The sequence below is a fragment of the Oratosquilla oratoria genome, chromosome 11 (genome assembly GCF_046742065.1).
Source record: "Oratosquilla oratoria isolate Oo_2021 chromosome 11, ASM4674206v1, whole genome shotgun sequence".
Taxonomy (NCBI): domain Eukaryota; kingdom Metazoa; phylum Arthropoda; class Malacostraca; order Stomatopoda; family Squillidae; genus Oratosquilla; species Oratosquilla oratoria.
In genome coordinates, this window is record NC_134787.1 from 4,597,003 (window position 1) to 4,619,645 (window position 22,643).

General features: G+C 40.1%; 1 protein-coding gene across 1 annotated transcript in view; it reads right to left on the reverse strand.

The window, feature by feature from the left end:
* Prosap (SH3 and multiple ankyrin repeat domains prosap) overlaps positions 1-22,643 on the reverse strand; it is a 111,197-nt gene that overhangs the window by 56,055 nt on the left and 32,499 nt on the right. The window contains exons 9-12 of the mRNA XM_076193142.1: positions 22,144-22,338; positions 14,389-14,593; positions 11,059-11,254; positions 9,554-9,743 (exon numbers count right to left, since the gene is read on the reverse strand). Coding sequence (XP_076049257.1) covers positions 9,554-9,743; positions 11,059-11,254; positions 14,389-14,593; positions 22,144-22,338 — 786 coding nt within the window. The remainder of the gene's footprint in view (positions 1-9,553; positions 9,744-11,058; positions 11,255-14,388; positions 14,594-22,143; positions 22,339-22,643) is intronic.

Here is a 22,643-nt window from a genome sequence, read left to right on the forward strand (position 1 = left end):
CAAAGATCTGATCTACACAACCTCTACCCGTCCTAAATCCACACTGTTCCTCACCAATTACTTCCTCTGTTCCTCTCCTAATCCTCTCAATCAAGATCCTCCCATAAGCCTTCCCAACTACACTTAACAAGCTAATCCCTCTGAAACTACTACATTCACACTTGTCCCCTTTTCCCTTGTAAAGTGAAACTATACAGGCACTCCTCCAGTCCTCCGGCACTCTACCCTCTCTCCAGCAAACATTAAATAACCTCACCAACCAGTCCACCATCACTGTACCTCCTTTTTTTAGACATTCTGCATGGCATCCATCCAGACCAGGTGCCTTACCTGCTTTCATCATCTTAACAACTGCCTTCACTATATCCTTTCTTATTTCTCCTCCATTTTCCTCACTCATCACTCTCATTTTCTTAGCATTTCCCACTGCAACTATCTTTCCTTCCCTATCCTCCTTTACATTTAGCAACTCCCTAAAATATTCTGCCCATCTTCCCCTTACTGCCTTCTCTTCCATTATCATCTCTCCATCTGCACCTTTTACCTTTTCTTCTCTACTTGATTCACCTCCTCTTCCTCTCTTAATTTCTTTTCAAAACATCTTTTTATTACTTTCAAAATTTTCTGTCATACTCTTACCCCACTTCACATCTGCTCTCCTCTTTGCCTCCTTTACCTTTACTTCTCTTTTCTTTTCTTTGAACTTCTCATATGACTCCCTCGTCCTATTTTGTAACCAATCTGTGAAAGCTCAGTTCATCTCTTCTACAACCTTCTTTGTTTCCTCATCCCACCATTCACTACCCTTCCTTCTATTTCCTCCTGTCCTTCTTGTTCCACATACCATCCTTGCACACTTTGTGACTCCCTCCTTGAACCATCCCCATTCCTTCTCCACACCTAGCTCTACTCTATCCTTCACTCCCTCCCACTCCTCCTTCAGCTTCTTCTTGTACTCCTTCTCCTTTTCCTTTTCATTTAAAGAGTTCACTCTAAGCACCTACCTACCTTTTGTCCCTTCCACCAAAAAATTATTTGATATTCCCCCACCCTCTCCCCTTAGCACATGTACATCATAGTCCTATTTACCACTACATAATCCATCAACACTCTATCTACCACCCTTCCATCCACCACCCTCTCCCATGTGTACTTATGCTTGACTTTCTTCTGAAACACTGTGTATGTATATGTGTGTATATATATGTATTATATATATATATATATACATATATATATATATATATATATATATATATACATACATATATATACAGTAAAAGATCTTTTATCCGTTATTCTCGTATTCGTCTCCTTCTTATAACCGGCATATTATTCACAAGGAAATAACAATTTTGTATAAAAATGTAAAAATTCGAAAAAATAAAATTTAAAATTCCCGCGCCACTCCCGCCGCCGCCAGAGGTAGCGCGCATCTTTCCCGCCATCTCCCACAAATCCCGCCGCTCCGTCAGGCCCAGTGCCCACTGTAATAAGACGCCTGATGTTAAGCGTGCGACTGTCTATTAGCAACTCTCTCAACACACAAACACATACCGACAGCAAAGGAAGGCAGTGATGGCTGAGTTGAAGGATATGCGTGGTAGTGCTAAGCTTAGCGTCACTGATGAAGCTCTTCAGGAGTGGATGGAGGTCGACAATGACCAAGCTATCACCCCCACACTAACTGACGACGAAATCATTCAGGCAGTGATTGAGGAGAAGCATGGTAAGGAAACAGAGGCTGATAGTGAAGAGGAAGATGACCCAGAGCCAAGAGTAACGTGGAAGGATGCCGCTAAAGGATTGGCAACATTTATCAAGTTTGTGGAGCAGTGCACCTACATGGGGACTCACGACGTGATGTCTCTTCACTGTCTTCAAAATGAATTTTTAATGCAGAGAGACAAACATTCTAAACAAAGACATACGTGATTTCATGAAAATAAAGATAAATAAATATGAATATACTGGTAAATAAACAACAAAAGTGAAGCCATTGAATAAATTTTATTTAAGTACTCTATGAATAAAGGCAATAAATGTATTTTTTCAATATTCCTTCTCGTAACTGGGATTTCCCCTTTCCGGCACGTCTTTGGTCCCACTCGTGCCAGTTAAAAGAGCTTATACTGTATATATATATATATATATGTATATATACAGACGCTCCTCTACTTACGTTCATTCGTTTTACGTTTTTTCGATTTTACGTTTGAACTGACTGTAGAAAAAAAAATTGTTAGAAAAAAAAAAAAAAAAAATCGAGTGAATTTTTTAGTTTAGCGTGCTCTCCGTAGTACGAGACGTTCAAACGATACTTACGCATGACGCTGCGTCCATTGTTTACATGGCACAAACGACAGACTGAACGTGCCTTGCCTCCTCCTCCTCACCCTCCTCCTCCACCATCTCACTTTATGTTGTTTGAATTTATTTGAAATTAATGTTATTATTTTACAATGTTATGTTTATAATTAATGATTTAGGGGTGTTTTATAAGATACGGTAATAGAATTTATGGATGTATAGTACAGTATGAACGGTCATACATTACTGGAATGTACAGTAACAACTTACGTTCATTTTCACGTTACGTTCGGCCTTTCGGAACGTAACTAAAACGTAAGTTGAGGAGAGTCTGTATATATATATATATATATATATATATATATATATTACTTATACAAAATGTTGTAGCACATTTGTAAGTATAATCAGGAAGAACCCACAGTCGGAATAAAAGGAAACTTTAGAAGAAAGTGTAACTTCTATATTTCGGCTAATAGCTTTCCTGAAGAGGGCTATAGCTATTAGCAGAAATATAGAAGTTACGCTTTCTTCTAAAGTTTCCTTTTATTTCGACTGTGGGTTCTTCATGATTATATATATATATATATATATATATGTATATGTGTATATATATACATATAAATATAGACGCTCCTCTACTTACGTTCATTCGTTTTACGTTTTTTCGATTTTACGTTTGAACTGACTGTAAAAAAAAAAAAAAAAAAAAAAAAAAAAAAAAAAAAAAAAAAAAAAATTGACTGAATTTTTTAGTTTAGCGCACGCTCCGTAGTTCAAACGATACTTACGCATGACGCTGCGTCCATTGTTTACATGGCACAAACGACAGACTGAACGTGCCTTGCCTCCTCCTCCTCCTCCCCCATCTCAATTTATGTTGCTTGAATTTATTTGAAATTAATGTTATTATTTTACAATGTTATGTGTAAGTTGAGGAGCGTCTGTATACATACATTATATAAATATATGCACACACACACACACATATATATATATATATATATATAATCACATATATATATATATATACATATATATATATATATATATTATGGGAGAAAGCATACGCTGGACTCGACGCTCGTCAATTTATTCCGACGTTTCGAACCCTGTCCGGGGTTCGTCTTCAGGGTAATACAGTGGTAGCAATGGAAATGTACATAAATAAGGGGAATTTGGTACACTGGGACAGGTCTCCACAGTAACCGTTACAATCCGACGCAGTTAAACCAAATCAAAAACACAAATGAGAAACAAATATAAATAAAACTATAAAATAACAGGTGCAATACTTCCTTGAAAACTTTCACCGAGTTTACCATAGAAAAATATGTATATCTATATATAAAGAAAATATAGTGAAAGTTGTAAGGATTCACCCCGCTACCGATGGGTCGCACCACTGTGCACTCCCGTGGAACAAATGTCCCGCGTAGCATGTATATCACGAATAAAAGAAATTGGAACAAGAACACAAAATCCATCAATATCATAAACATACAAAAAGGAAGAGTACACATAGAACACCAGAGGGCTGTTAGTAGAAAGGACATGAGTTCGGCCGTCTCAAGACACTGCGAGGAAACGGGACACGAAATGGACTGGCAAAACGCGGAAGTGAAATACGGAGGTAGTGGAAAAAGCACCAGGTTATTCTTGGAAGCTTGGTCAAGTGATGATAATAGTGTCAATAGGTGCATCACTTTAAACCCAATTTATAAGGGGGCGAAGGATAGGCTGGAGAAGAAGCTTACTTCTTAATATGTTTATGTTGTGTGTTTTATTTGTTTTTGTTTCGACATGACGGTAGTGTGTTTCTTGATGTGTTTTGTATCATTCCATTTTATTTTCATTTTTATGTATGTAATTTTATTTATTTATGAAATTTACTAACGGTGGTGGCATGCGTTACATGACTTTTGTTCCGCGTACCGTTGTGGCATGCCACGTCGTACAGCCTTTATGCCCAATCTTGGGGGGCATTTTTTCATACTGCTTTTCTTATTTATTTCAATGTGTACTCTTCCTTTTTGTATGTTTATGATATTGATGGATTTTGTGTTCTTGTTCCAATTTCTTTTATTCGTGATATACATGCTACGCGGGACATTTGTTCCACGGGAGTGCACAGTGGTGCGACCCATCGGTAGCGGGGTGAATCCTTACAACTTTCACTATATTTTCTTTATATATAGATATACATATTTTTCTATGGTAAACTCGGTGAAAGTTTTCAAGGAAGTATTGCACCTGTTATTTTATAGTTTTATTTATATTTGTTTCTCATTTGTGTTTTTGATTTGGTTTAACTGCGTCGGATTGTAACGGTTACTGTGGAGACCTGTCCCAGTGTACCAAATTCCCCTTATTTATGTACATTTCCATTGCTACCACTGTATTACCCTGAAGACGAACCCCGGACAGGGTTCGAAACGTCGGAATAAATTGACGAGCGTCGAGTCCAGCGTATGCTTTCTCCCATAATAATGGTTCCTGGACTCCAGCTATTTACGAATACATATATGTATATATATATACATATGTATATACATATATATGTATCTATATATACAAACATATGCACATATATATATCTATATATACAAACATATGCACATATATATATCTATATATACAAACATATGCACATATATATATATATATATTATACGGTATATATATATATATATATATTATATATATATATATATGTACATATTGCATGAGAAATCACAAACTCTTGATTCTAAATATGCGGAAAAACCACCAAGGAAAAAGATAAAATGATGACCAAGCACTTTTGTCTATTCATGTCTGAGGATGTCTGAATAGACGAAAGTGCTTGGTCATCAGTTTATCTTTTTCCTTGGTGGTTTTTCCACACACATATATATATTTATCAACCATAATGCACTTTAATTCTGAGCCATCTAGGTGCGTGCAGCAATTGAAATGCAGTACGCCCAAGGACTCGAACCTCATGCGGCGAGAACGTTACCAGTGCCGAGTGACTAGACCAATACACCATCGAGAGAGTGTATTGTGGTTGATAAAAATATATCTCTGATCACTGGGGCTTATTCAGTGTTGTACATATATGTATGTATGTATGTATGTATATATATATATATATATATGTACATATGTTCACATATGTACATACATGCGGAAAGATCACTAAAAAAACACGTGATCCACAAATTTTGCTGGTAACCACTAAGGGAATCGGAAGAAAACAGTAATTCCCAAGCGCTTTCGTGTATTTCACATCTTCAGGGGAATACGTATTCCCCTGAAGATGTGAATTACACGAAAGCGCTGGGGAATTACTGTTTTCTTTTGATTTCCTTAGTGGTTACCAGCAAAAAATGTACATACATATATATATGCACATATATATATATATATATATATATATATATATATATACATATTTTCTTATGTACTTACTGCCTTCGAAGGCAAGTAAAGTGATAATAAATACAATTTGGAAACATATACATGGTACAGGAATGGGAATCCCCAGACAGCCAGTGGGATGACCTGTCCTTGGCAGTACCGCATTTCAATTTCTACATGTCAGTCTTGATGGCTTAGAATTAAAGTGGATTGTGGTTGTTAAAATGTATCTCTAATCACTGGGACCCATTCAGTGTTGTACTGTACTAATGTGGAGAATATTATGACTTCCGACAGATTTCCCATCTCTTTTAATACGAAATGTTGACAGTGTAACCTCTCATTGCCAAGGGTCTATGGGAAGTACAACTTCACATTAACTGAAGTGAAAATGTTGCACAATACATATATTATATAATCCCCATGCATGGGAACTATAGATGGGTAATGCACCAGAACCAATACTCAAGACGGAGAAGACACCAAGTGGCCCCAAGGCCACGGTAAGTCATAAATTGGGTTACATGAAATATCCAAACCAATATGAATAATTTAAATAACTACATATTCATAAAGATACATGATTCTTTGTGATGCCATCGTATGTTTCAGGGTTTGATGAGTTCCCTGCCGTTCACAGGTACGTAGTTTTGTAGTGTTGAAAGTTGTATACAAGTTCACACAGAGTATCCCAGTATTAACTCGGTGGGACGGTCACCTAGATTATCTTACACCATCAACATTTCATATTAAAAGAGATGGGAAATCTGTCGTAAGTCATAATATTATCCACAACTAATAATTTCCCGCATTTGTATACTTCCCATTGTACTATCATAGTGGAGATGGGTTGAACACGAAAAAAATTCATGTGTATGTAACTCAAGCATACAAATATATAAGAATTTTTTTTCTCAATTTATATCTCTCTTGATAGCCTAGTTGGTAAGTCACTACTGCACTTGTCATGAGGATGCTGGGGTTTGAGTCCTTGGCAGTACCACATTTCAATTTCTGCATGTCGGCCTTGTTGGCTTAGAATTAAAGTTCATTGTGGTTGTTAAAATGTATCTCTAATCACTGGGGCCCATTCAGTGTTGTACAAATACTTTCCTGTATTTGTATACTTCCAATTGTACTATCATAGTGGAGATGGGTTAAACGCAAAAATTTCATGTATGTGTATGTAACTCAAGCATACAAATATATAAGAAAAATTGCACTCAATTTATATATCTCTTGATAGCCTAGTTGGTAAGTCACTACCACACTTGTCATGAGGATGCTGGGGTTCGAGTCCTTGGCAGTACCACAATTCAATTTCTGCATGTCGGCCTTGATGGCTTAGAATTAAAGTGCATTGTTGTTGTTAAAATGTATCTCTAATCACTATGACCCATTCAGTGTTGTACAAATACTTTCCTGCATTTGTATACTTCCCATTGTACTATCATAGTGGAGATGGGTTGAACACAAAAATTTCATGTATGTGTATATAACTGAAGCATACAAATATATAAGAATTTTTTTTCTCAATTCATATCTCTCTTGATAGCCTAGTTGGTAAGTCACTACCACACTTGTCATGAGGATGCTGGGGTTCGAGTCCTTGGCAGTACCATATTTCAATTTCTGCATGTCGGCCTTTATGGTTTAGAATTAAAGTGCAAAGTGGTTGTTAAAATGTATCTCTAATCATTGGGACCCATTCAGTGTTGTACAAATACATATATATATATATATATATATATATATACATATATAAATATATATCATACACTTAGGGCACAGGTTCTCCTTGATACACACTGAGTTAAACACCACAGCATTATCACAATTATTTATCTTCTTCCTAATATTTTCAATTCCCCCTCACTATAGTTCCGACCCCCCTACTCCTCCCCCTCCCCCTCCCCTGAGGTGATCTGCTAGGGTCAGGTCATCAAGCCACACACCACTGTAAGCCTTTCCATGTATATGGAAAGACGTCACCCTGTTCAGTCCGTAAAATTTAGTTGTTCTGTGTTCTGTGTAATTGTGTTGTGATAAATGTAATTATTTTGAAAATGACTCCTTGAAGTCGAAACGTCGAATATGTTATTAAAATGGATAACTTTGGACAGTTGGTTTTCGATCACCCTCCCAAAGTCAGAACTATACTGAGGAGAATTGAAAATATTAGGAAAAAGATAAATAATTGTGACAATGCTGTGGTGTTTAACTCGGTATATATATATATATATATATAGAGAGAGAGAGAGAGAGAGATAGAGAGAGAGGAAGAGAGAGAAAGTGTGTGTCTGTGAATGTGTATTTGATATTGAGTTTGGACAAAAGAATAGTGGAGGCAAACATGTGTACCATAGCCTGGATGAACGAGTTAAAATGAACATAAGATACAAAACATCACAGCTGATAAAAAAAAGTAGAATTGCACAAGAATAGCTAAAGATAAATAGATAATAGAAATAGGACAAGAACGACAAGAGTTTATAATGAGAGCAGGAGTGAAATGAAGGCTCAAGTGACTGATAAGGTTGAGTGACTGATATGGTTGATTGAGAGTGAAGGAGTGAGAAAACATAGAAGCAATAAAAGAATGTGATAGGAAACAAATACAGAAATGAAGAAGAAAGTACAGAAAAGAGCAAAAAGTACAGGAATGAAAAAGAGAGAGTTGGAAAAAATTAGGCAAAGGAAAGAGGAGTAAAATAGAGCAAGTTAGGCAAAGGAGAATGTACTGGGACAAAGTCAAGCGAATTGGATCAAAAGAGTAAGATAAAAGAGTAAATTGAGGCAAAAGAGCAAACTGAGGCAAAGAGCAAGTTGTCTCCTCAAAAAGAAAAAAAAAGTTCAGCCAAAGAGAACAAGTGAACACTAGTTGGCGACATAGAACAAGCAGATGGGAGACTGAGGAGAGAGATCAACCAGAACAAGAATAATGAGCAATAGGAATGCCCAAGAATAAATGAGAATGGAGAATGAAAAAAAATAAGTGAAAAGTAAAAAGTTCTCTTCGTTGGGGAATTATTGGAGGAATCAGTTCTAAGGGGTTTGTTATAAATTACAAACATCACATGAAAATCAAATAAGGAATTATAGTTATGGTAGACACCACTTAAATAACAATTACTGATGACAGACTCAAGTGAAGCACCGATTCAGAGTTGAGACAACCTTGATGATACAGACGAGATTTTCTATTTTGTTTTTAAAAAGTAATGGTTACAGACAACAAACAATTTCAAAAAGTAATGGTTATAGATGACAGTTTATAAAAGTAACTTTTGCAAATGACAGTTTAAAAAAGTAATGGTTACAGATGACAAACTATTTTGAAAAGTAATGGTTACAGATGACAGGCAAATTAATAAAAACTAATGGTTACATATGATAGATTTTCTTTGAGTAACAGTTACCAATGGCAAACAGCTTTGAATGAAGCAATGGTTGCAGCTGACATGAGTCAAAGCTACTATTCATTACAGCTGTTTCCAGACTTGAATAAACAATTCTTTTAGGCAACTGAGTATAAACAAGTTTTTATTATTCAGGTGATATCAGTGGGTATCCCCCATTTAGAGATCAAACATAATGATGTGGCTAAGGAAAGGAAAAATGGGAAATGTCACAAAAAAGAAGCTGGACAGAATGAAGTATTATATCTATTGGCATGGTCCTTGAGATTGTCGAGGATGAGGCTCTCGCCTTCGTGTGGCAGTGGGCACCAAGAGTCGGCCATGAGGATGAGGTTGAGGAATAGTGGGATTGGGCAAGTGGGAAAGGGGGGGGGTGGTTTGGTGAGGAAGAGGATGGTGGTTTGGGATTCACATGCAACTACCTGCGTGGAGTTTTCTTGGAAGAGTCTGACACCCACGCCTGACGGTACCCAAGTTTCCAGTTGGGGGTTTGTTAGCCGTGAAGCTCGAGGCCACAGGGGACATGACTGTCATCTGCACCAAGTCGCCCGACTTTCGGATGAGGGTCACGACGTGCTCATGGGACGCCTGTGAGACATCCTCGCCATTGATCTGTTGGGGAGAAGATGGGGGGAGAACGAGAAGAGAGAGTGAGGAGAGAAGCCCAAGGACCATCACTGGTTTTGGTTAAAATAATTAGTATTTGGGGAGTTGGGTTACAGAATGGAGAGTTCCTCCCTTAGATGGCAGATGTTGACTTTTTTATGTTGCGTCAAAGTTGGACTGAGAAACCAATCACTCAGGGTGAAGGGAGGGAGGATGGGTGAAGGAGAATGTTATATCATAAAAATACATGAACTTCTTTCTTTTTCTTTTTATCACAGTACATTTCAGAAGGTGCCAGCGACCTCCCACAGATTTTAAGTGCAACAATGAGAACCACAGAGAAAATTCCGTGACTGAAAGATATGGTGAAATGGATCTTATGGCAGAGATTATCTGGGGACACATCACATCTGCAACTGTGCCCTGATGGGTAAGGAATACAAACAAACCATTGGGTACTCACGAGACTGTTTGAGAGGCCCTTTAGAAAGTGTCAATAGGAGGAAGAACAATGAAGACATTTAGTGATGGAAGAAATATTAATGGAAACTGTCAAGAGCATCGACAATGAGGGTTTCTGGATTTTCTGAGAAGTTTCTGCCAAATCAATATCAACTGTCATTCAGCATCGCCTTTTGGTGGTTTATGCCACCCATTCTAATTACAAGTTATTATGTCTGATTTCTCTTTAACTTATGAACACAGATTTTAAGGCTTCTTCTCTAGTTTAGTCTCAAAACTAGTAGTAGTCTTTGTTTTTTAATAGTACAAAGATTTAGTTCAAAACTGATCTAATTTAAGTTAAAACAAATCATCTAATAACTTTTCACATTAACTTCAATATTATTCCTGTAGTTGGGCATCAAACATTAGATTTATTTCTCCAAAGTAGGTTTTAGGTGGTCACATGAACACTTTTAGTTACAAGCAATTGACTTTTATCGAAACACAAAGAACTCTACTATTACATAAGGATTACCTCTAATTCAGACATCTATAGCTACAGTCTACAAGGCTAAAAACAGATTTATTTTACATGGATGAAAGGTTCTAGTAAGCATTGGTCTGCATCTATGTTAAGTGCCACCTGTAATTTAGTGCCAGTGAACAAAATTAACCATATTTTGAAGCTCACACGGCACTGTGCCACTTCTGTCCTTAAGGATATCACGGGTGAATGACAAGGTCGAATAAATTTCCCATGGAAATATCCGCGAAACCCATAAACAGAATGATATTCAACCAGTAATTCCAGGAAGATAAGAAAAGAAAGAAAAAGACAAGTGTTCTAGAAAACTTCTTCCCAGATTGGCTGACTCACCTTCAGGAGGTAGTCGCCTCTTTTAAGCCCTGCAAGGTCGGCGACACCTCCAGGGTCCACATCGTCGAGGTACTGAAGAGCAGGTCCTCGGTCTCCGGGGCGCTCCATGAGTGGTGAGGTGGCCTTGGCACCCCTTAGTACGAAGCCAAAACCTTTCTTGCCTCTGTGGAGTACCACTGTTCGTGGTTCGTTTGCTCTTCACGGGGGAACAAAGAGGTATTAGGGTTTTGCATGTGCAAGAATTTAATTAAATGCATCTCTCTGATAATGCTTTGCACATGTCTAAAAGGAATGATTATGAAGGAGGGTGGTGCAGGGTTGCTTCACCACACATGATAATATTTTTATTATTATTTCATTACTGTGACCCCCCCTAAAAAAAAATTGGTTATCTCCCCCCCTTCTCTTATAATAATCTCTGCTAGTACATACATACATACATATAACAAAGGGTTTTTTCCTCCTTATAAGGGGGTACTGGCTGCATGTTATTGTGACAAAGTAGCATGCAGTTGATGGTGATGTGTCTAAGGAGTTGATAATAGCAAATACAGTGTTTAGGAAGAAAGTCAAGCATAAGTACATATGGGAGAGGGTGGTGGATGGAAGGGTGGTAGATAGAGCATTAATGGACTATGTACTGGTAGATAGGTGTATAATAGGAAGAATTAAGGATGTACATGTTCTAAGGGGAGAGAGTGAGGGAATATCAGATCACTTTCTGGTGAAAGGTAAGTTGAAAGTGGAGGACAGATGGAGAAAGAGGAAAAGGACAAAAAGTAGGGAGGTGCTTAGAGTAAATTGCTTAAATGAGAAAGAAAAGGAGAAGGAGCATAAGAAGAAACTGAGAGAGGAGTGGGAGAGAGTGAAGGATAGAGTAGAACTAGGAGTGGAGGAGGAATGGGGATGGTTCACGGAGGGAGTCACAAGGTGTGCAAAGATGGTGTGTGGAACAAGGACAGGAGGAAATAGAAGGAAGGGTAGAGAGTGGTGGGATGAGGAAACAAAGAAGGTTGTAGAAGAGAAGAAGGGAGCTTTCACAGACTGGTTACAAATCAAGACAAGGGAAACATATGAGAGGTACAAAGAAAAGAGAAGAGAAGAAAAGCATAAGATAAAGGAGGCAAAGAGGAGAGCAGATATGAAGTGGGGTAAGAGTATGACAAAATTTTGAAAGTAATAAAAAGATGTTTTGGAAACAAATTAAGTTAGGAAGAGGAGGTGAATCAAGTAAAGAAGAAAAGGTAAAAGGTGCAGATGGAGAGATGATAATGGAAGAGAAGGCAGGAGGAGGAAAATGGGCAGAGTACTTTAGGGAGTTCCTACATGTGAAGGAGGATAGGGAGGGAGAGGTAGTTGCAGTGGGAAGTGCAAAGAAAATGACCATGATGAGTAGGGAAAATGGAGGAAAAATAAGGAAGGATGTAATGAAGGCAGTTGTTAAGATGATGAGAGCAGGTAAGGCACCTGGTCTGGATGGATGTCATGCAGAATGTCTGAAAAAAGGAGGTACAGTGATGGTGGACTGGCTGGTGAAGTTATTTAATGTTTGTTTAAAAGAGGGTGGAGTGCCAGAGAACTGGAGGAGTGCCTGCATAGTTCCACTTTACAAGGGAAAAGGGGACAAGTGTGAGTGTAGTAGTTTCAGAGGGATTAGCTTAATAAGTGTAGTTGGGAAGGCTTATGGGAGGGTCTTGATTGAGAGGATTAGGAGAGGAACAGAGGGAGTAATTGGTGAGGAACAGTGTGGGTTTAGGACAGGTAGAGGTTGTGTAGATCAGATTTTTGTGGTAAGACAGATATGTGACAAAGCTATAGGAAAAGGTAAGGATGTTTTTTGGGCTTTTATGGATTTGGAAAAGGCTTATGACAGGGTAGACAGGAAGGCACCATGGGAGGTATTGCAGATATATGGGATAGGAGGAAAGCTTCTAGGAGCTGTCAAGAGTTTTTATGATAGTAGAGAGTGTGTCAGTATTAAAAATGGAGAGAGTGAGTGGTTTGAGGTATAGGTGGGACTTTGTCAGGGATGTGTTATGTCACTTTGGCTGTTCAATCTATACATGGATGGGGTGGTGCGAGAGGTGAATGCAAGTTTGGTGGGTCAGGTATTGGAGATGGTTAAAGAAAATGGAGAAAAGTGGGAGATAAGCCAGATGACATGGCACTTGTTGCAGGATCAGAGGAGGGATTGAGGAAGTTAGTGACAGAGTTTGGGAAAGTGTGTGAAAGAAGGAAGTTGAAGATAAATGTGGGTAAAAGGTTTTGAGATACGCAAGGGGTGAAAGTGGCAGCAGACTGGAAGTGAGTATTAAGGGAGAGAGACTGGAGGAGGTGAATAATTTTAGATACTTGGGTGTGAACATGGCAGGAAAGGGAGGAGTGGAGGTGGAGGTAGAATGTAAATTGAGAGAAGCGAGTAAATGCCTTGGTGGATTAAAAAGTGCTAATGAAAAATAGACATTTGGGAATGGATGCTAAGAGGAGATTGTATGAAGGAGTGATTGTACCAACAGCACTGTATGGGGAAGAAACATGGAACATGAGAGAGGAAGAGAGAAGGAGTTTGAATGTGTTTGAGATGAGGTGTCTGAGAAGTATGATAGGGGTTACTAGGCTGGATAGAGTGAGATATGAGGAGGTGAGGAGGAGAACAGGGCTGGAAAGGGAGTTGGGAGATACAGTGGATGAAAGAGTATTTGGATGGATTGGACACATGGGAAGAATGAGTGAAGAATGACTAGTGAAACAGGTGTGGAAGGAGTGAGCATGAGGGGGCGACCTGGGATGAAATGGATGGATGGGGTAAAAGGGGCATTGGGGAAGAGGGGAATATCTGTTGAGGAAGAACGGGAGAGGACAGAAGACAGGGGTGAATGGAGAATGGTTGTATATGGATGATGTTGTGATGTATGAGGTGGAATGGATGGGGGATGGGGGGTGAGGGAGTATGTGCAAGAAAAATTTGATGCAGCCCGAAGGGATTTCTCCCCGTCTTCTCTTTTTCTGCACGAGGGGACGGAGAGGGGGGGGTTGCTGATTTAATGAAGCAGCCTTACTGTCAATGTGCTGTGTTTTGTGACACTGCTTCTGACCCAGGGCAGTGGAAAAGATGCAGGGATGACCTGTCATCCAGGAGGTGCCAAGATGAGAGGGAGGGAAGAGGGTTTAGGGGAGTGGAGTGTGATAGGGTTGGAATGGGTGGGAGTGGTTTTTATGCCTGTTTTTGGCTAACTCCCTTATCTCTGCTAATATGTATAAGAATATCAAGGGAAAATAATGCAAGGAAAATTAAACAAAAACTGGAAAAAATAGGAGTGGAGAACTTACAGTTTCCTGATCCTGGGTGCTGTCCCATACTGCTGCAGTGTCATTTCCCGCCGTCCCTGCACCCGGGATACTTGTGGTGCTATCAGCGATTCCCGGACAGCCTGTGGGTTCCTGAGCCGGACCTCCTGCACGCAGTGGGGAGGGAACACCCCAGTGACGCCCTTCAGGCAGCCTTCCAGGTACCCCGTGTCTGTGCTTCCTGTGACTGTAGAGGTTAGATGCACTATACATAACCACTACACATTTGTGTTAAGAACCATATGAATTATACGAAGAAACTTATGTTTCTTTAGGTATCCCCATACATTTATTGTCTAAAAATGGTATAATCCAGAACCATTCACAGCCACCCACACACCCACCCACACATACACAATCAGTTACTAGAAAATGGAAGGAAAAAACGAAGGACATAGAGACAGGGAACCAGCAAAAGGATGCCTAGACGTAAGTAGAGTTGAGTTGCCGCTTGGGGTTATCCTAAAAAGGACGTGCCTCAACGAAACACCAAAGACATACCAAAAGTTAGAAAGAAATGTATTTTTGGGATTTGATAGGGATAATAATATGTATCGAGGGATGAATATGGAAAGAGAACCCAGGTTTAAAAACATAATAAGAAATAGGGAAATCAACGACATGTTAGATGAAATAAACTTAAAAGTGAATGCAAATGTATATACACTCAAACCTTGTTTTTCCGCATTAATTGGTGCAGATACCTGTCCAGATAATGAAAATATCCGGATACTAAAAATGTATTTATTTTAGTCCAAAATACAAAGTTATAAACCCAAATTCACCCTTCAACTAACCTTAACACATAGTGGAACACAACACATTGGTTTGAAGTTGAAGTGAGTGGTCTTTACTTGTTTTCATCTGATGAAAATCCCTCAAAATCTGGTGGTGGGGTACTTGCATCTTGTGATGGGCCAGGTTCACAGACTTGAGCTGGTGGTGCAGGAGTGAAAAAACTCGTTATTTTTCCTTGACGACCTGCCTGGTACTGCTTCTTGATGATCAATTCCCTCAACATTCTCAGAGATCCATAATGTGAGGCAGTTTCAGGGATGGTGCTGTAAGTCGTATAATCAAGTAAGGCATCGATGTATGAGCGGAGTTGAGAAAGCCTAACTTTCTTCACGTTCACATTCGGCTCTTCTTCACCGCTGCTGTCCTCCCCTTCACCGGTTATAGAGGCAATGATTTCGTCGTTGTTCATTTCATGGTGTCCCTGAACTTCATCTTGCTCCTCCAGCCACTCACGCGCATCATCAACATTTGGTCCGGTGTCGCCACCATTTTGTAGCATCTTGTACATGTCTTCAGCCTCGATTCCTTCAAAGTCGGCCACAATTTCTGTGTCTTTCAGTACTTTTTTCCAGCAGTTGGACAGTGTCGATGGCTTCAATGAATCCCAGGCGTATTTGAAATTATATAAAGCAGACCTGATGGTGTATGCTTTGATATTCTGCAGTGTTTTTTCTCCCCTATTATCTTCTTTTCCTTCTTCCTGGTGAATCACAAGGACCTCCTCCAGGTAACGGGCTGTGTATGGTCTTTTCACAGCTGAAATGATGCCCTGGTCCATTGGCTGTATCGCTTATGTGGTATTAGGTGCGAAAATATCACACGAATTCTGCCATCACTGCTCACAAGGGCATCTTCACTCAGGTGAGCGGGACTTTATTAGGCATGATGACACAGGTGTATTCGTAGTACTGTATAGAAGTGTACTGTAAATAGGTGTTGTATGGCTTTCACCCCGCGACTAGTGTCATCTATATACCCCGCCGCGCGCCATCTGGTGTTTACATTTCAAAATACTGTAACTTGGTATCATTCGCCTCACGTACATGGCAGTTTTTTGTTTTTTCGGGCAGCTAAATATTATTTTCGAAAATAATATTTAGCTGCCCAGCTGCTTCAAAACGTCCGCATAAACCGAAATCCAGATATGTGAAGGCCAGATAAACGAGGTTTGAGTGTACAAAGAAGTAGCCCTATTAAGAGAGGCCAATGAGGAAAATAACAGGGAAATAGATGAGTTGATAATGGAACTAAATAGGATATAGAGAGAAAATGAAAGATTGAAAACTGAAGATATGAATAGGAATGAGGCATTAAAGAAAGAGATGATGGATCAAATGCAGGCAGTGACTGAGAAAGTGGAAGAAAAGATCAAAGAAAATGACTTCCAAGAAATAAAGAAACAGTGGAAAGTAGAACAGGAAAGTCAAAAGTTATCTTTTAAAGAAATAGTGGAGCAGCAGGTCAAGGAGAATGCTAAGGAAACAGTAATTCTAGTGATTAAAGAGAAAGGCAATTTGGTTAGGGACACGGTGGACAAAAAAGATGCATTGTAATCTATGGTATTAAAGAAAAGCATGGTGTTCCTAGATATCAGAGAGAAAAATTGGAAAAAGAGATCGCTAAGGAAATTCTGAAAGAAATTCAAGAGGAGGGACAAAGTTTAGATAAATAAATCAAACATACAGAAGAGATAGATACTCAAAAGAAAAACAATATAGACCACTAAAAGTAAAACTTAAGTCACATATAATTGCAGAGGACGTACTACCTAGAACAACAAAACTAGCAAACAGTGAACAGCACAAAAATGTATGGATAAAAAAAAGAAATGAGCAATAAAAAAAAAAAAAAAAACGAAAAACGAAAAGGAACTTAGAAATGAAGCAAAAGAAAAAAGAACTGAGACTGAAAAGAATAAAAAAAATAAAATTGGAAAATGGTGGACCTGAGGCTGAGAAAATGGATATCAGGAAAAAGGAAACAAAGCAGAGAAAAAAAAGACAAGAAAAAAATTAAAGTTAGCCTATACCAACATAGATGGAATGATTTCAGGACTGAATGAACTAAATGACTATTTGGCATTAGAAAAACCAGACATAATGGGATTAGTAGAAACTAAATTAAAAAGTACTTTACCACCAAACATTGTGGGACAAGGTCTATATAACTGTTGGATGAAGAATAGAAAGGAAAAACAGGGTGGGGGAGTATTATTTTTGACTAGGAAAGACTTAAATGTGACAAAGATAACGGAAGGAAAAAACAATGTAGAATCAATCATGATAAAAGTTGAAAGCAATTACATGAAAAGTAGAAAATTTGTAGTAGTGTATGCCCCTCAAAACACAGTCCTGGACAGAAAGTGATCATTCCAAACTGTTGGAAGATACAAAGTATGAACAGACTGATATACTAAAGGAAAGAGGAAATATAGTAATTATGGGTGATCTTAATTCAAAAGAAATATATTGGGAAGAAATGACAGTAAAGGGTGGAGAAGACATCTGGGGCAACATTCTGCTCGATATAACCAATGAATACACAATGTCTCAGTGGATAAAGGAAAATACCAGATACAGAAACAATGAGAAACCAACAAGACTGGATTTAATACTTACGTCAGAACCTGAAATTATACATACATATACCAAAGGCTCTTTCCCGCTACACAGGGGGTAGCCAAAAAGAAAAGGCATAGAAACCACTCCCACCCATTCCATTTCCTATATATTCCACTCCCCTCCACCCCCCTCCCTCCCTCCTATCTTGGAACCTCCTGGATGACGGGTCATCTCTGCATCCTGTCCACTGCCCTGGGTCAGAAGCCGTGTTGCAAGACATAGCACATCCACAGCATGGCCCCTTCATAATTTCGGCGAAACCCCCTCTCCGTCCCCTCATGCAGAAAAGGAGAAGACGGGGAGAAATCCCTTCGGGCTGCGTCAAATTTTTTCTCATACATACTTCCTCACCCCCCCATCCCCCTCATGCATCACAGCATCATCTATACACAACCCCTCTCCATTCACCCCTATCTTCTGCCCTCTCCCATCCTTCCTCCACAGACATTCCTCTCTTTTGTAATGCCCCTTTCACCCCATCCATTCAACTCATCATAGGATGCCCCCTCATATTCACTCCTTCCACCTCTGCCTTCCACACTTTTTTTACTAAGCTTTCTTCACTCATTCTTTCCATGTGTCCAAACCATCCTAATACTCTTTCATCAACCCTATCACCCAGTTCCCTTTCCACCACTGTTCTCCTCCTCATCTCCTCATTTCTCACTCTATCCAGCCTAGTAACCCCTGTGAGGTAATATGTGTGAGCAAAATTGGACACAGCCCGAAGAGATTCCTCCCCGTCTTCTAATTTTATGCATGGGGGGACGGAGAGGGGGGTCGCCGATTTAATGAAGCAGCCTTGCTGTGGATGTGCTGTGTCTTGCCACACTGCTTCTGACCCAGGGCAGTGGACAAGGTGCAGGGATGACCCATCATCTAGGAGGTGCTAAGATAAGAGGGAGGGTGGAGGGGTGTGGAGTGTATTCAGGGATGGAATGGGTGGGAATGATTTTATGCCTTTTCTTTTTTGGCTACCTCCCTTGTAAGGGGGAAAAAGCCTTGGTATATGTATGTATGTATGTACTGTCCTTGGCCCTATACTATTCTTGATTATGATCAACGACATCAACATCGATATCTCCAGCCCACTACTATCATTTGCAGATGACACTCGGGCATTCAAAACAATCTCTAGCAAAAAAGATAGCTCCCAACTACAGAAAGACCTACATACATATACCAAGGCTTCTTCCCCCTTACAAGGGGGGTAGCCAAAAAGAAAAAGGCATAAAATCATTCCCACCCATTCCATCCCTAAATACACTCCACACTCCCTCTTATCTTAGCACCTCCTGAATGACGGGTCATCCCTGCACCTTGTCCACTGCCCTGGGTCAGAAGCAGTGTCACAAGACACAGCACATCCACAGCAAGGCCGCTTCATTAAATCGGCGACCCTCCCTCTCCGTCCCCCCATTGCATAAAATGAGAGGACGGGGAGAAATCCCTTCGGGCTGCGTCAAATTTTGCTCACACATACTACCTCACCCGCCATCCACCCGCCCATTCTACCTCATGCAATCACAACATCATCCATATACAACCATTCTCCATTCACCCGTCTTCTGTCCTCTCCCGTCCTTCCTCAACAGACATTCCCCTCTTCCCCAAAGCCCCCTTCACCCCATCCATCCACCTCATCCTAGGACGTCCCCTCATGTTCACTCCCTCCACATCTGCCTTGCACACCTCTTTTACTAGTCTTTCTTCACTCATTCTTTCCATGTGTCCAAACCATCCTAATATTCTTTCATCAACCCTATCTCCCAGCTCCTTTTCCACCCCTGTTCTCCTCCTCACCTCCTCATTTCTCACTCTATCTAGCCTAGTAACCCCCATCATACTTCTCAGACACTTCATCTCAAACACATTCAAGCTCCTCTCTTCCTCTCTTATGTTCCATGTTTCTGCTCCATACAGTGCTGTTGGCACAATCACTCCTTCATACAGTCTCCTCTTAGCATCCATTCCCAAATGTCTATTCCTCATTACACTCTTTAATCCACCAAGGCATTTACTCGCTTCTCTCAATCTACATTCTACCTCCACTTTCACTCCACCTTTCCCTGCCACATTTGCACCCAAATATCTAAAACTATCCACTTCCTCCAGTCGCTCTCCCTTAATGCTCACTTCCAGTCTACTGCCACTTTCACCCCTTGTACATCTCATCACCTTACTTTTACCCACATTTATCTTTAGCTTTCTTCTATCACATACTCTCCCAAACTCTGCCACCAACTTCCTCAATCCCTCCTCCGATCCTGCCACAAGCGTAGTGTCGTCCGCAAACAACAGCTGGCTCACCTCCCACTTTCCTCCATTTTCTTTAACCATCTCCAATCCCTTGCCCACTACCCTTGCATTTACCTCTCGCACCACCCCATCCATGTATAAGTTGAACAGCCAGGGCGACATAACGCATCCTTGACGAAGTCCCACCTTTACCTCAAACCACTCACTCTCTTCATTTCTAATCCTGACACAAGCTCTACTACTCTCATAAAAACTCTTGACAGCTCCCAGGAGCTTTCCTCCTATCCCGTATATCTGCATAACCTCCCACAGTGCCTTCCTGTCTACCCTATCATAAGCCTTTTCCAGATCCATAAAAGCCCAAAAAACATCCTTCCCCTTTCCTATAGCTTTCTCACATATCTGTCTTACCACAAAGATCTGATCTACACAACCTCTACCTGTCCTAAAGAAAGACCTAAATAAAATATACAAATGGGTGGGAATGATTTTATGCCTTTTCCTTTTTGGCTACCTCCCTAGTAAGGGGGAAAAACCCTTGGTATATGTATGTATGTACAAATGGGCAGAAATGAATAACATGAAATTTAATGAGGACAAATTTGAATTTATAAAGTTCAGTAGGAACAAACACGAAACCTATTATAAAGATCCAAAAGGAAACCATATCACACAATAAACATTTGTAAGAGATCTAGGAGTTATACTTTCGGATGATGTTACATTTGATCAATGCATAGAAAAAACAGTATCAAAATGCAGACAATGAATGGGATACATACTTAGAACCTTCCATGCCAGAGAACCAGAAACCCTGCTAACCTTATGGAAAGCCCTAGTCATCCCTATCATAGACTACTGCTCACAACTTTGGGCTCCATACAAACAAGGCCACATCATGCAGCTGGAGGCTCTGCTGAGAACCTTTACCTCAACAATCAAAAGAACTCCAGCTCACCAAGATGTGGACAAACACAATTACTGGGAAAGACTGGCTGAAAATGAACTCTACTCAATAGAAAGGAGACTAAAGAGATATCTGATATATACATGGAAAATCCTAGATGGCAAGATTACTCCACCCAAAACAGAACCTATTAAACCAGTAAAGACCCATATCACCCCAGAAGAAAATAGAATCGGAAGAAAATGCACCCAATTGGCCCTGCCATCAGAGTGCCCGCTAAAAGTCAGGACGGTCCAACACAACAGCATCTCAAGAAAGGGGGCCCAACTGTTCAATCACTTACCTAAACACCTACGGAACATTACAGGTGTTAAAACGGAAGTTTTCAAAATGGAACTTAACAAATTCCTGTCAACCCTACCAGATCAGCCAGGCATCCCAGGCTATACAGCATCATGCCCAGCAAATTCCAACTACATTATTGACCAGCTGGACTACGAACAACAAACTGAAAGGTGGCGGCTACACTGTGGCCTTCCCTCGAGTTCCATCGGGGGAGCAACATCCCCTTGAGGCAGAAGCTCTTCAAGGTAAATTCAAGGAAAAACAAGAGGACACGAAAAGAAACTCAAAAAGGATAACTATAGAAGAGATTTGAAGAAGAAAAAAAAAAAAAAAAGCTTCCCACACAGAGTGCTGGATACCAGGAATAATTTAGATAAAGAAACAGTGTGTGCAAACACTATTCAAGATTTTATGAAAAAACTTGATGCTGAATGATACAAAGATGGGTCACCACAAGCATAGCTCCCTTCCCGTATAATACAACTAGGTAAATACATGCACACACCCGCACTTACATTCATACTATAGATGCACATGGAGGCACACCCACAGCAGACATGGAACCACATGTGTGAACATATGCACACTCGGATACAAATACTTATATCTACCTATCTATATGCCAACCCAGCACATGGACGCACACCCACAACAGACATGGAACCACATGTGTACACATATGCACACTCACATACAAATACCTACCTATCTATATGCCAAAAGGCATTTTCCCTCCTCAAAATGGAGGCATGCACCCACCCTCCACCCAGCCATCCCTGTCCCCCACCCAAACACACAAATACCTACTTTCTAGTATATCGCCAGGGTTGATGTCGAGGTGCCCAGGCTTATGGGGCGTATACTGTTGCAGACAGACCACCAACATGCCTACATCAAACTGGGATGCATCGGTGGGTGTGGCATCGTAACTCTCAGCACTCCCACTGTTCGAAGTGCACACTCCTGAACTGTCACTGACAACGTCGCAGCACTCTACTGCGGCTAAAAGGAAGGAGAAATATTTTAAGTGGAGAACAGCAGCAGGTCATTTGATCATTAAATACGTAAAATAAGTACACACCAATAAATAAAACATAATTAATTGAATGAAATAAACAACAAAACAAATAAATACTATCTATATACCAAGAGCTTTTCCCCCCTGAGAAGGTAGGTAGTAGCCAAGTCAAAGGCATGTACCCACTTCCATTCATTCCACTCCCATCCACCACCCTTTCCCCCTTCTCATCTTAGCTCCTCATGGATAACAGGTCATCCTTACATTCCACCCACTGCACTGGGTCAGA